Here is a 14,876-nt window from a genome sequence, read left to right as displayed (position 1 = left end):
TTGTTTTATGCCAGTGGTATCCTTCTTTTCATCGTATTTATATATTTATTATAAATGTATTATCTATTTATATAAATGTATTATTTATTTATCTATATAAAAGCCTGTCCGCGAAAATATTTCTGACACGTAACCGGTCCGTGGACCACTTCATTTCCGATTGAAGAATTCGTGACGTAACTCAAATGACATGTCTTCACTGTCCGCTAGGTGGCACTTCAAAGCTGGTTAGGAACTAGAATGAGAAGACGCGCGTCGTTAACGAGTCAGTCAGCCAGTTGACTGCATCAAGCCTTGACCTTTTATTTCTTTTCCCACACAATGTTTTCAATGTTTTATTTGAAAAACATGCGCGATTTAACACGTTTGTTAGCAGTACTTTATACTTTACGGCTGTCGATGGCTACAGACGGCCCTTTGATGGAGAGGTTTTTAAAGCGGGACTATTCTCTTGTACAGCCTTATAATGGTGAGTTTCACTTTGAATAAATAAGATAACGAGTGTACTTGTCGTTATCTGCATCGGTATTCAAAACATTCGGTCAATACAGTCAATATCAGTATGAATTATTTCATATTTGATTGGTAGTAATTACCTTAGAGCAGTGGTCCCCAATTTAATTATTATTTATTTATTATTAATTAATTACTCAGTCTCAACATCAAAGTTGGTTTAAAAATCGGAATAGGGAAAGTCAAATTAATACAGTTCAAAATTAAAATGACAATCATGCCCATTAAGAGTGCGTCCCATGATGAGTTCATGTAAGCGAATGTGGTTTTACTTAATTTGACTTTGATTGGTGTGATTTTGCAAACATGGCAGCACATAAGCTCTTTGTTTTTGAAGGCTGAGAAAAAAATCCCTTTGTGATGTCGTGTTAGGCTTCTCAAGCTATTATTCACCGTGGGATCTGAAGGGTACTGCTTTAGTAACAGCTGAATATGTGAGGCTCACCCCGGACCAGCCGCACAGACATGGAGCTATCTGGAGTCAAAATGTAAGTCTGCCGAATCCACCCTACCATTCTGAGCATGCACTGGAAGCCAAATCATTTCTTAATTCTCAAACCTGTTTATCAAGAGCAAATACAAGTTCTGTCCATGCTTGAATTGAAACACAGTTGGAACAAATCTCCTATGTTCTGTCACAAAATCCTTAAATAACCTTTTGGTCTTTATCTTGTTGTCTTTTAGCCTTTACTGTTATACGACTGGGAGCTCGAGGTGCACTTTAAAATCCACGGGCGGGGAAAGACGAATATGGCTGGAGATGGTTTTGCCATCTGGTTAACCAAAGAGCGCATGGAGGATGGTAGGAGACTTAGATCACTTGCTAGTGTCAGTATCACGTGGCAAAATTGAACAATTTTCATGCTACGCTTTGATGCAACTATTTTCAACTATTATCAATGGGTTATCAGTATATGGACCCCTTAAGAGTTTGTAAACAATGTGTCGTCATTTTGTTGCCGTGGCATAGCTGAAGGCAAAAAGACCTAGCGTGTTTGCTTGACAACATTTTCAACAAAATGTTTACGCAGGAATGGATGTGAAAAACTCATTTGAATGAATTGACAGTTGTAGAGCAGCAGAATTTTCCGAAACGGCACCAGAGGACGAGATGAGAATGTTTATTACATAACTATAATATTGAACATTGTTATGCGCTTTCAGGGCTTGTTTTTGGCAGCAGAAACAATTTCACTGGTCTCGGAGTATTTGTGGACACGTTTCCCAATTATAAATATGGATGGATGGATGATGTAAGTGCTTGCATTTTCTTTCTTTTTTATGGGTATCACCAAGGTCCGGGTTGATTTGGCCTAAAAGTAAAGAGTGATCTCATTTTAGGATACATTTATTCGTATGACCCTGAGGTGCTTACGTATACCAAAGAGGACATTTGCATCATGACCTGAAGTCAAAGTTCTATTTTTTGGACTAAGCATTCTCTATTATATGTGGAAACTGCCTTATGTTAAATCTTTCAGTTGTGTGTTTTTGATCTCAAGATAATGTTAGTAACTCATCACTTCCTCATTTACAGTGGGATTACCCTCGTGTGTCAGTGATGTTGGGGAACGGGATCCTGTCTTATGACCACGATAGTGACGGACGAGACACTGAGCTCGAAAGCTGCTCGGCTAAGGTTCGCAATTCAAGAGATGGTGCATTTATCCTCATTAGATACACCCAAAACAGATTGAAGGTATGAAACTCAATTCAAAGAAAGGTTTTTATATTTTTTCCTATGTACCGTATGCTCATCACATTCACGCTTCTCAGATCGAAAAGAAAAGTGGAAGTGGATAGCCAATGTTGTTGGGAGGAAATGGTCACTGTAGTCATTCATGTCACATAGTACTTTCTCCCTAACTTGCATTGTATTTTTTCTGGTAATTGCAGTCTTGTGACCAGCTTATATCCCCCTTCCCTTTTCTTGTCAGTCTGTTAGTAAAATTTAAGGGCACGTTTGGGATGATAACTATGAGCTTACCTCTCTGGTATTCTACTCAGTCTGATTGATTTGGCAAAGTAATGTAAATGTCTTTGGTTTTTTTCTTTCGTGTCAAGTTGAATTAATTTGTATAGCCCTTAATCACAAATACATATGGCCACAGTTGACAACATCCCCTGATCTTAACTCCCAGGAGGGCAAGAAAAAAAAACACAAAATCACAACTGGGGGAAAATGAGAAACCATGAGAAAGAACTTCCAGGATGACCAGGTTGGATTGGATGCAGAGTGGGCAACATTAAACACAACATAAAAACAATCGAAAGAAAAAGTACCGTTTTTTTCCGTGTATAGTGCGCCCCCATGTATAGTACGCACCCCTAACAATGGCATGCTGATGCTGGAAAAAAGCTTGTACCCATGTATAATACGCACCCAATTTTTATGAATTTTTTAAAAAAAAAATTTTAATTTTTTTTTTTTTTTTTTTAAGTCCCAAAGACCGTCACACACGCAGGGAGGCAATAGGTCCCATTTTTAAAGTCTTTGGTATGGTCTTAACTAGGCTGGATGTCATTTTTTTTGTTGGCGTTGATTTCTCCGACTGCCCCTAAACGCACCACCACGCTCCGTGCGCACACGGCGGCTCTGTATGGGAGAGACGTTGAAGAGGAATAAAAACACCCTTGGAAACCAAAACTTGCCCCTCGTCGTGACTCGGAGCCGCAACAAATGTTTCGGATTTGTGTAGGGTACATTGTGACAGACGGCAAACTAGCAGGTGATCGAGCGAGCGTCTGATACAAGAGCATTGCGGTCGTATGGAGCGTGTTTGAAATGAACAGCAGAGACGAAAGGAACAAGGCAAAGTGTTGTGAAATAAAATATTACCTGTAATACGCATTTTGTTATTTGCTGATTGAAACTGCTAATTAAACTGTGAATTGAAACTAATAGGTGGAGAACTGAACTCTCGCTCTTTATATAGCTGACGTGTCTTGCGCAACCGTTCTGCGCATCTGTAATGGCGGCCTCCGTATGACGTCCGGTCCGCGATGGAGATTAAAAAACAAACAATATTTGACAATAACACACCATCGAGGATTGCACCATCGCATCAAACGATGTGTCGTCAATTATGAATTTTACTAAGTGTGTTGGGCAGGATGGCTGAATGCGATGCGCGATTGACAACAAACAAGAAGAAAGGTGAGTTTTATTTCGGGGGAGATTTGTCATGTCTCGTCCCCAGTTTTGCTATGTGTCTAGGTTGCCATAGTTTCTGTTCGTGTCACCCCGCTCTTCCTGTGTCACCTCAATCGATGTAACGTGTTTTGTATTTAAGTCCTGTCTGCCCCTCGCTCACCGTTGGATCATTGCATGTGTTACTGTCATTCTGTTCCTGTCTTTGGTAATGTCACCCTGTCTTTTTGTTCCACGACTTTGTCGGTCAGTCCTGTTGTTGGTTTTGTTGTACCATGACTTTATTTAAAAAAAAAAAAAAAAAAAAAAATATTTAAAAAAAAAAAAATAATTTTTTTTTTCTTTGTACCCATGTATAATACGCACCCCAGATTTTAGGACAATAAATTAGTAAAATATTGCGCACTATACACGGAAAAAAACGGTAATGTAGATGTCCGTAGTCTGATGAAGCGCTGCAGAAAGATGCCCTCAGTCGTCATGGCAGTTATGGAATCCTGAATGCCATTTTCAGTTTGTGTGTCACCTAGCCCTCTCGGGGTCAGTACAGAGAACACGGCTTCAGCCGAATCGGTCAGCGTAGGTTGTGGAGAGTTATTATTCTTCCAATATATATTTTTTAAACATACACAAGCAATAAATTGATCTGTTACAATAAACATCGGATCAATTATACAATACATGTGTTGGTCTCAGAGGTTTTGGCTGAAACATCCATTTTGTTATACAATACGTGTTAGAGGTTTGGGCGCTTTTGTTGCTGTCACTTTATGCATGTATAATTCCTTTTCGCCTTTGTAGATCATGACAGCTATGAGAGCTTTTGATGGTGGTGATTGGATTTGGGAAGACTGCATCAACATCGCACTTGTTCATTTACCTGCTGGCAATTACCTTGGGGCTTCCGCTGCTACCGGTGAACTCTCAGGTATGAAAGATAAATTCCGGTAATGATATGCTGGAGGACCAGGTTAGTGTTCATTATTGGTATATGCATGTTGATATAGATTACCATGACATTATCTCCATGAAGTTGTATGAGCTGACAGTTGACAGCGGCCCAAAGGAGAATCTACACACCCAGAGGAGTGACGACAAGAGCGAATTACAAGGTAGAAGAAACAGGCTTCTATTACCCTCTGTTCTCTGAGAGCTTTTAAATCATACAAACCGGATTCGGTTGAAGTTGGGAAATTGTGTAAAATGTAAATAAAAAACAATGATTTGAAAACCCTTCTCAACCCATATCCAATTGATATGGACGCCGCTGCTTATTTCAGCAAGATAATGCCAAGCCACATTCTGCACGTGTTACAACAGGGTGGCTTCAAAGTAAAAGGGTCCAGGTTCTTCCCTGGCCCGCTTGCAGTTCAGACCTGTCTCCCATTGAAAATGTGTGGTGCATTATGAAGCGTAAAATGCGACAGGGAAGACCCCGGACTGTTGACCAACTGAAACGGTTCATCAAGCAAAAATGGGAAAGAATTCCACATGAGAAGCTAAGAGAATTAGTCTCCTCTCTTCCAAAATGTTTATTGAGTGTTATTAAAAAGAAAGGTGTTGCAACAAAGTGGTAAACATGCCCTTTCCCAACTTCTACTGCGCGTGTTGCAGCCATGAAATTCTAAGTTTAATATTATTTGAAAAATAAAATAAAGTTTGAGTTTGAGCATTAAATATATTGTTTTTGTAGTGTATTCAATTGAATATAGGTTGAAAAGGATTTTCAGATCCATTGTATTTTGTTTTTATTTACATTTTACACAATTTCCCAACTTCAACCGAATCTAGTTTGTAGTTTGTACTCTGCTGGACTCACATTCTTACGATATTCATATGCAAATCCACCAAAGTCCTCACTTTCTGTAACCGAATTAAACAGTTAGGCAAGTTTGCCATTGAACATGACAAGTTCCCGCTTGTCATTTTCTCGCCATTGCTCTGATCCCAGCTTTCCAGAAAGCTTGAATTGTGCCTTTTAAGCATGTGTCTTTGTTGATACCATTTTAGAGGGTCCTAATGCTGTTTGCTTTGCAGGAAACAATAGTATTTATTTATCAATGGCGGCGGAGGTATGTACTCTACGTGTTACGTACAGTCTTCTGATCGATTTACCCCCCACTGGTCTACATATTTTACGTACAACGTGATGTCCTCTGATTGCTTCATCGGGTCTGCATATTACGTCCTTGCCGCCACACAACATTTATAGATTTTGGAAGTCGTTCCACACAAAAGGTGCACCTTATTAAAAGGCCCACCTTCGGCATTTGAGAAAATTAAAGGCTTTTAAGTGTGCCTTATGGTGCAGAGATTACGGTACACGGCTCATACAGGAAATCGGGCATTGGCAAATAGGTAGAGCAGGTGTAGTATTTCAAAATAAAACCGTTCTGTGAATGCTTTGTTTTTTTAATTTATTAATTCATTTTGATTCTTGTTTTTTCTTCAATGCCACTGTCTCTAAGCTCAGAACATCATGCAGCAGTCAGTTACTTGCACTGTGATAAGCGATGCCTAATTTTCTTTGCAGATGACTTCAAAGAGAAGCAGATAAGTGGAATCCAACTCTTGGCCTTGTTCTTCATCATCCTGGGCCTGTGTGCACTCGTAGTGGGTGGGTCAAGATTCTACAGGCGCTGAGAGGAAAAGAAACGCAAACGGTTCTATTGATGGAAAATAAATCCAATGGATTGATGGAGCCCACAATACAAAAGTCATACAAGACCGTACAAGCTATAATGACCACCATCACTAATAATGGGCAACGGTAAAATTAAAATCTGAAATGAGACAAGGCTGTTGCTCTTGTAGATTACCTAAAAAGCACTGGTCTGTTCCAAATACATTGTAAGATGTTGATTTGTACGTACCTGCTTTCAGAATCTCCACCTGCCGAAATGCACAAGGCAGTCCAAACCTACCCTTGAATCAGAATCTGTGATACTGTGTAGCATGATTTTATTTTACATTCTGTTTACTACCGCTAACCACCGGGTGCCGCCAGCATCAAACTTTTGTAACATTGAACACTTTTACTGCAAGGAAATCATGACAGTTCTTGAGATCCTGATTCATTGACTTTTTTTGCAACCTGTCTTAACCTGTTTTCTTTCTATGTTGTACCGCTAATTACTTTGAAAACAGAATACTTTTGAATTTCTAAGACTTTTTTTTTTACTTGAAGTCGTAAAAGCTTTTTGAGGCAGCCATATATGTATTCTGAATGCACATTACCCTTTTGCTGTGGTACAGGGGCATATGATTCAACCAACATGCTGGAATAAATACACAGTAATTGTAGCAATTGCACCAATTCACTAATCAATAATCCTTAAAAGTCATTCCATCGCGATACATTTGTTTGTAAAAACTACCAGTGAATTTTCGTGTGTGGTGTGATACTTTTGAACTGCAGAGTTCTGGCTCTGGATGGACGTATTTTCCACCAGATGCAGCCCTCTGCTTGTCAACAATGAAAAGCAACATCACTGAGTTCTGTACACATGTGGGTCTAAGTATTTTGGAATAATTTTTTTTTTAATGATGCTCATTGTATGTTTATTTGTCTTTATTGGTTAACAGTTGCATCTGAATGATGCAACTGCGCAATTAAGCATCAAATCAGGCTAAGTGGGGGCTGCTAACCTTGAACTTTATAAAGCAAGATCACTTTTAATTTGGGTATTGCTTGAACAAAATAAAACCGTTTTATGAATGTTTCCCCTTCCAGTGTTATTCTAAACGTTGCTCCACTTACAAGTCTTGTCAGTTTTCAACAGAATGGTGACAGTTAACATAAAACATGAAAAAATGTTATTCAAGTCATGAATTTACATTTTCTTGTTTATGTGCCATGCGCTTTAGCGCAATAATATTACGTTACATCAAAGTGAATTCAAACCCCGAATGGGATCGTCACATTTGTAACATAAGGTGTTGTTTTCTGTCTGTTCTGCAGCTATGTGGTGCATTTGTTGTTGCTTTCGGGATATTTCAAAGCATACACTCCAAGTTCGCATCTCTGGTCACAACTTTCTGGCCCATCTTCCCCGCCAACACGCTGGTGGTCACTGGTACTATTGTTACCTGCGTGTGTTATCTGGGTGTGCTTGGTGCCATGAAGGAGAATCGCTGGCTGCTCATCAGTGTGAGTTTGTCAAATACACTTCAATAATGTCATTAGTCAGTGCATGAATGAGTAATTTTGACACGAGTCACACAATAATTTGGGCAATGTGCTATTTGCAGTTTACACTGGTAAAACATCACAAACTATGTTCAAGAATGTTATTAGAAACTGAGATGTTACATCAACTTTTATTGAAGTACATGTTTGTGCCAAATTTAGGCCTGTGAATATTCTCGTTCACCTTGGTCATTTTTTCAGGGGTAATGATGAGATTGCAATTGGACTGTTTTGATTGTCTGAAAAAAAATGTCCACTTATTTGGTGAATAATGATACACTGTTAAGCTCATCTACAAATTCCTGAACAGTAAATAAAATTATGATGAGTTAAATCAGGGATAGGCAACTTAAATCCTGGTGTGAGCCACATTTTTTTATTTGCGCCATAGTGGGGGACCAAACATGTTTGGGAAAAATGCTATTTTAAACATAACAAAAATACATGCATGCAAAATGTGTGCTTGAAGCAAAAAAAAAAAAAAACACCACAATATAATTTTGTTTTTCCAGTGCAAAAAGCTCTCAAAAAATTACAATACAAGGACAGCTCAAAACTACTGAATAAGTTATCTGCAATTTGTACTGGCAAAAAAACATTGAAAACTAATATTAAAGTACTATGTCTGCCCTGTATATCACTTCAAATCTGAGAAAAAAGATGAGGCATAAAAATTTAGGGCGGTATAATTCACATCAACTGCGGAACGGCTGCGTTGTGGTCTTCTCCGGAACGAGAAGATCCAGTAAGTATATTTCTAAACAAGTATATTTCTTTTTTTTCTTTTTTTTTTAATTCATGAAAACGTCTACAACCTGCAAACCTTCCATTTCACCTAAGCAACTAGCTCGGACATTTAAAAAGCAAAAAACAAGCTCGGAATAAATTTAAATACGACAAAACAACACTATATAAACACGAAACGTACTTAACCACAGCAGAATAGCCAAACTCTCGGAAATAATAAAGCCTATCAATTTGAACGAAAGGATAGCTATTGTTTAGAAATAGCTCTCTTTTACATTGTTATTGTGTAAACTCAACTAAGACCTGTAAGACCTGTAAGCAGAACTAAGGCATGTCTGCCCACAAGTGGCAATTGCTGATATTACAACTTAAAATCAGACTGATTACTATCAGTCACATAGTCACAGTTCGGCAACCACGGATCTGTACAGTCTCGGATTTATTTTTCATTCTACAAGTATTCTTGCATATTTTTGATTTTTGCTCACATTAAAAATGGAGCCAAGGTGTTGCCTCCCAAGACGTGTATCAGATTCCGGCACCCCGGTAATTTACTGTTCTTTTTTCAAAGTGTTACTGTTAAACATTCATCCCCACATGTAAATTAACTGTTAATGTTTGATTAAGAAGATGTATGATGTATGATATATATACAGCATGTACAGTATATGTGATGTATAAGTACCGTAATTTTCGGACTATAAGTCGCGTTTTTTTTTCATAGTTTGGGTGGGGGGGCGACTTATACTCAGGAGCGACTTATAGTCCGAAAATTACGGTAAGTGTCTATTCATTGTATATCTTGTTGCTTTGAGTCCTTCTATTCTTTGAATTTTGGAGTTCAATTTCATTCTCTTATTTCAGGGTTGTCTCATTAAACTGAGAGACTGGTTTGCAGGAAACTATCGGAGCACCGGAGCAGGCGTTGTCACTCTCTTTATCATCCAGGTGAAGTAACTTCAGGTTTTTATTCACAGCTAGAAATTTTAATGATTGAACTGCGTAATTATAATTTGCTGCAATATGTTAAAATGTTGAAACACTTTACTTAATGGACAGACAGGCAGTAGGTAGGGTGCATGGACAGGGTGCATAATACTAGTTAGTTATGTGGTACTACAAACATGTGTTTTGTTTTCATCTCAATGTGGTTTTGAATGTCATTGATTATTTTGTTAATTTTATGTCATGTTTCATTCTGCTTGCAGTTCCTTTGTCTGTGTTTTACCATCCCACTGTTTTGTCACTTTGGTCGAAATGGGCTGGGCTACTTGTGAAAAGGACGCATTGCCAAAGTCACAATGATTTCTCAACGACTTATCAGTATTTAACGTGTTGGTCTTTGCTAAATGCCTCAAGAAGTAGTCGCAGTTGCTCAAGCTTTGTCCACATTAGTTCTTGCAAATGTTTCCTTCTGATACTTTTTATTTTTATTATACATTTCAAAATAACTTTCTTTATTAGATTGTATATTTCCACAAAATTGTTCATCTGTTATTGAATGTTGTAAGAATTGATTGGTTTACCCCCAATAAAGAAGCTTCTATGCTAATCAAGGTTCCATAATTCACCACCGGACTGGGCCATTTATGCGTACTGTTACAATTACAACTTATCTCAGCTCTGATATTCACAGACTTTAGCTGAAATAAACAATTATGTCAATTTACCGGATTGATTTTAATTTGAATTCTAATAAATGGCCATCCATGAGTCGTCACCTTATCGTGGTGGAGGGGTTTGCGTGCCCCTATGTTCCTAGGAGCCATGTTGTCTGGGGCTTCATGCTCCTGGTAGGGTCACCCATGGCAAACGGGTCCTAGGTGAGAGCCAGACAAAGCACGGCTCAAAAAGCCCCTTATGATGATAAATATATATGGAAACAGATTTCCCTCGCCCGGACGCGGGTCACCGGGGCCCCCCTCTGGAGCCAGGCCTGGAGGCGGGGCTCGAAGGCGAGCGTCTGGTGGCCGGGCCTTCGCCCATGGGGCCCGGCCGGGCAAAGCCCGAAAAGGAAATGTGGGTCCCCCTTCCCATGGGCTCACCACCTGTGGGAGGGGCCAAAGGGGTCGGGTGCAGTGCGAGCTGGGCGGCGGCCAAAGGCAGGGACCTTGGCGGTCTGATCCCCGGCTGCAGAAGCTGGCTCTAGGGACATGGAATGTCACCTCTCTGGCTGGAAAGGAGCCCGAGCTGGTGTGCGAGGCAGAAAAGTTCCGACTAGATATAGTCGGACTTGCCTCCACGCACAGTTTGGGTTCCGGTTCAAGCCCTCTCGAGAGGGGCTGGACTCTCTTCCACTCTGGAGTTGCCCACGGTGAGAGGCGTCGAGCAGGTGTGGGTATACTTATTGCCCCCCGGCTGGGCGCCTGCACATTGGGGTTCACCCCGGTGAACGAGAGGGTAGCCTCCCTCCGCCTTCGGGTGGGGGGACGGGTCCTGACTGTTGTTTGTGTCTATGCACCAAACGGCAGCTCAGAGTACCCACCCTTCTTGGAGTCCCTGGAGGAAGTGCAGGAGAGCGCTCCTTCTGGGGACTCCATCGTTCTACTGGGTGACTTCAATGCTCATGTGGGCAATGACAGTGAGACCTGGAAGGGCGTCATTGGGAGGAACGGCCCCCCCGATCTGAACCCGAGCGGTGTTCTATTGTTGGACTTCTGTGCTCGACACGGATTTTCTATAATGAACACCATGTTCAAACATAAGGGTGTCCATGTGTGCACTTGGCACCAGGACACCCTAGGCCGCAGTTCGATGATCGACTTTGTAGTCGTGTCATCGGATTTGCGGCCGCATGTTTTGGACACTCGGGCGAAGAGAGGGGCGGAGCTGTCAAATGATCACCACCTGGTGGTGGGTTGGCTCCGATGGTGGGGGAAGATGCCGGTCCGACCTGGCAGACCCAAACGCTCTGTGAGGGTCTGCTGGGAACGTCTGGTGGAATCCCCTGTCAGGAAGAGCTTCAACTCCCACCTCCGGCAGAGCTATTCACACGTCCCGGGGGAGGCGGTGGACCTTGTTCCGCACCTCCATTGTTGAAGCGGCCGACCGGAGCTGTGGCCGTAAGGTCATTGGTGCCTGTCGTGGCGGCAATCCCCGAACCCGCTGGTGGACACCGGCGGTAAGGGATGCCGTCAAGCTGAAGAAGGAGTCCTATCGGGCCGTTTTGGCGTGCGGGACTCCGGAGGCAGCTGACAGGTACCGGATGGCCAAGCGGAACGCGGCTTCGGCGGTTGCTGAGGCAAAAACCCGGACGTGGGAGGAGTTTGGCGAGGCCATGGAGAATGACTTCCGGACGGCTTCGAGGAAATTCTGGTCCACCATCCGGCGTCTCAGGAAGGGGAAGCAGTGCAACGTCAACACTGTTTACAGTGGAGATGGCGTGCTGCTGACCTCGACTCGGGACGTCGTGTGTCGGTGGGCAGAATATTTCGAAGACCTCCTCAATTCCACCGACACGCCTTCCATTGTGGAAGCGGGGCCTGGGGACTCTGAGGCGGACTCTCCAATCTCTGGGGTCGAAGTTACCGAGGTAGTTAAAAAACTCCTCGGTGGCAGGGCCCCGGGGGTGGATGAGATCCGCCCGGATTTCTTAAGGGCTCTGGACGTTGTGGGGCTGTCATGGCTGACACGTCTCTACAACATCGCGTGGACATCGGGGACAGTGCCTCTGGATTGGCAGACTGGGGTGGTGGCTCCCCTCTTTAAGAAGGGGGACCGGAGGGTGTGTTCCAATTACAGGGGAATTACACTCCTCAGCCTCCCTGGTAAGGTCCATTCAGGGGTGCTGGAGAGGAGGGTCCGTCGGGAGGTCGAACCTCGGATTCAGGAGAAACAGTGTGGCTTTCGTCCTGGCCGTGGAACAGTGGACCAGCTCTTCACCCTCAGCAGGATCCTCGAGGGTGCACGGGAGTTCGCCCAACCAGTCCACATGTGTTTTGTGGACTTGGAGAAGGCGTTCGACCGTGTCCCTCGGGAGGTCCTGTGGGGGGTGCTTCGGGAGTACGGGGTACCGAGCCAACTGATAAGGGCGGTTCGGTCCCTGTATCACCGATGCCAGAGTTTGGTCCGCATTTCCGGCAGTAAGTCGGATTTGTTCTCAGTGAGGGTTGGACTCCGCCAAGGCTGCCCTTTGTCACCGATTCTGTTCATAGTTTTTATGGACAGAATTTCTAGGCGCAGCCGAGGCGTTGAGGGTGTCCGGTTTGGGGACCTCAGCATCGCGTCTCTGCTTTTTGCAGACGACGTGGTGCTGTTGGCTTCTTCAGGCCGTGATCTCCAGCTCTCACTGGAGCGGTTCGCAGCCGAGTGTGAAGCGGTCGGGATGAGGGTCAGCACCTCCAAATCCGAGTCCATGGTCCTCGATCAGAAAAGGGTGGAATGCCCTCTCCGGATCGGGGATGAGATCCTGCCCAAGTGGAGGAGTTTAAGTATCTTGGGGTCTTGTTCACGAGTGAGGGGAGGATGGAGCGCGAGATCGACAGGCGGATCGGTGCAGCGTCGGCAGTAATGCGGACTTTGTACTAGGGGTGTAACGATACATCGATACACATCGATGAATCGATATAATGCTCTACGATTTATTGGCATCGATGCTAAACGTAAACATCGATTTATATCGCCGTGTTTGACCTCGGACATTAGACGCGACTTTATTTTGAAATCCAGTTCATTGTTGCTTGCTTCCTCTTTCCGGGAGCAGTGCGCCCGGCGTTGTTGTGTTGTGAGCAGAGCAGGCACGTGAAAGGGGAGTCGACAACTCGTACACGGCTCCTGGGCTGGTGCTATGGCTACTGTCCAAAAAGACGAGGAAATTGGCTCTGCTTTAGGCTTCAAGTCATTCTTTGGAAGCACTTTGGATTCTAAAGGAAAGATGACTCAACGGACAAGACACGTGCAGTTTGTAAATCCTGCCATGCGGTGATCAAATATTCGGGGAGCACAAATCTCGCCGCACATTTAAAGAAAAAACACGACATCAAAGTTCAGTGTTAAAATAAGCACTTTGTATACTACAATAGTCTTGTAATTTCCTTAATAAAGAGTTTGCAGTACCTTGTTGATTTTGCGTATGAATTGTTATAAATCAGGATATTGTTCTATATTTTTTATTTAAAAAAAAAAAAAATCGATCGTAGAGCACTATATCGCAATATATCGTGAATGAATCGCAGCAGGCTTTAAGATATCGGCAAATATCGTATCGTAGTTCTTTATATCGATATTATATCGTATCGTGACAAAACCCGCGATTTACACCCCTACTTTGTACCGGTCCGTCGTGGTAAAGAGAGAGCTGAGCCAAAAGGCAAAGCTCTCAATTTACCGGTCGATTTACGCTCCTACCCTCACCTATGGTCACGACCTATGGGTCGTGACCGAAAGAACGAGATCCCGGATACAAGCGGCCGAAATTTGTTTTCTCCGCAGGATGTCCGGGCTCTCCCTTAGAGATAGGGTGAGAAGTTCGGTCATCCGGGAGAGACTCGGAGTAGAGTCGCTGCTCCTCCACGTTGAGAGGAGCCAGATGAGGTGGCTCGGGCATCTCATCAGGATGCCTCCTGGACGCCTCCCTGGGGAGGTGTTCCGGGCATGTCCCACCGGTAGGAGACCCCGGGGACGACCCTGGATGCGCTGGAGAGACTATGTCTCTCAGCTGGCCTGGGAACACCTTGGGATCCCCCGGGATGAGCTAGATGAAGTGGCTGGGGAGAGGGAAGTCTGGGAGTCCCTCCTGAAGCTGCTGCCCCCGCGACCCGACCCCGGATAAGCGGAAGAAGATGGATGGATGGATGGATGGATGGATGGATGGATGGATGGATGGATGGATGGATGGATGGATGGATGGATGGATGGATGGATGGATAATGGCTGTTTGACTCAAGCCCTGCATTGCTTCCCATAGAAGTTCAAAAGGTAAAGAAGAACTAAAAGGCACGAGCATTAAGCATTGGAATTGTGTCTGAATAAGTCATGTACAATAACTTTCAAATTATTGGGGCAAAATACACTTGGAAAACAAGGGTTGTGCTTATCTAACCATAACCCACTGTAAACCAGTCTTTAATTATTTTTACAAGGTAATATTCTCAGAACTGTAATCACAGTCACCAGAACAGCCTATATCCTGTTGGAGTCCTCATTCTCCTTTTCAAGAATGTTTTCACACAAAGTCAAATTTGAAAGAGGAATTATTTCCAGAAAGGTTTGGAAGGAGTTAAAATATCAGTCGGAGTGCTTTTCCACATCTGGGTATTTTGCCTAACTCTGTTTTAT

At 43.1% G+C, this 14,876-nt stretch overlaps 1 protein-coding gene across 1 annotated transcript; it reads left to right on the top strand.

Annotated features, from left to right (window-relative positions):
- Positions 1-238: 238 nt before the first annotated feature.
- Positions 239-7,386, top strand: LOC133154610 (VIP36-like protein). Its single transcript, XM_061279449.1, has 8 exons — positions 239-469; positions 886-1,001; positions 1,198-1,315; positions 1,678-1,766; positions 2,051-2,212; positions 4,466-4,592; positions 4,672-4,776; positions 6,198-7,386. The coding sequence occupies exons 1-8, from the start codon at positions 322-324 to the stop codon at positions 6,305-6,307; spliced, it is 975 nt and encodes a 324-aa protein (XP_061135433.1). The 5' UTR covers positions 239-321; the 3' UTR covers positions 6,308-7,386.
- Positions 7,387-14,876: the final 7,490 nt, after the last annotated feature.

Source organism: Syngnathus typhle, linkage group LG5, assembly GCF_033458585.1.
Source record: "Syngnathus typhle isolate RoL2023-S1 ecotype Sweden linkage group LG5, RoL_Styp_1.0, whole genome shotgun sequence".
Taxonomy (NCBI): Eukaryota; Metazoa; Chordata; class Actinopteri; order Syngnathiformes; family Syngnathidae; genus Syngnathus; species Syngnathus typhle.
Note: the sequence above shows the minus strand (reverse complement) of the source record. Positions and strands in the feature narration are given on the sequence as shown.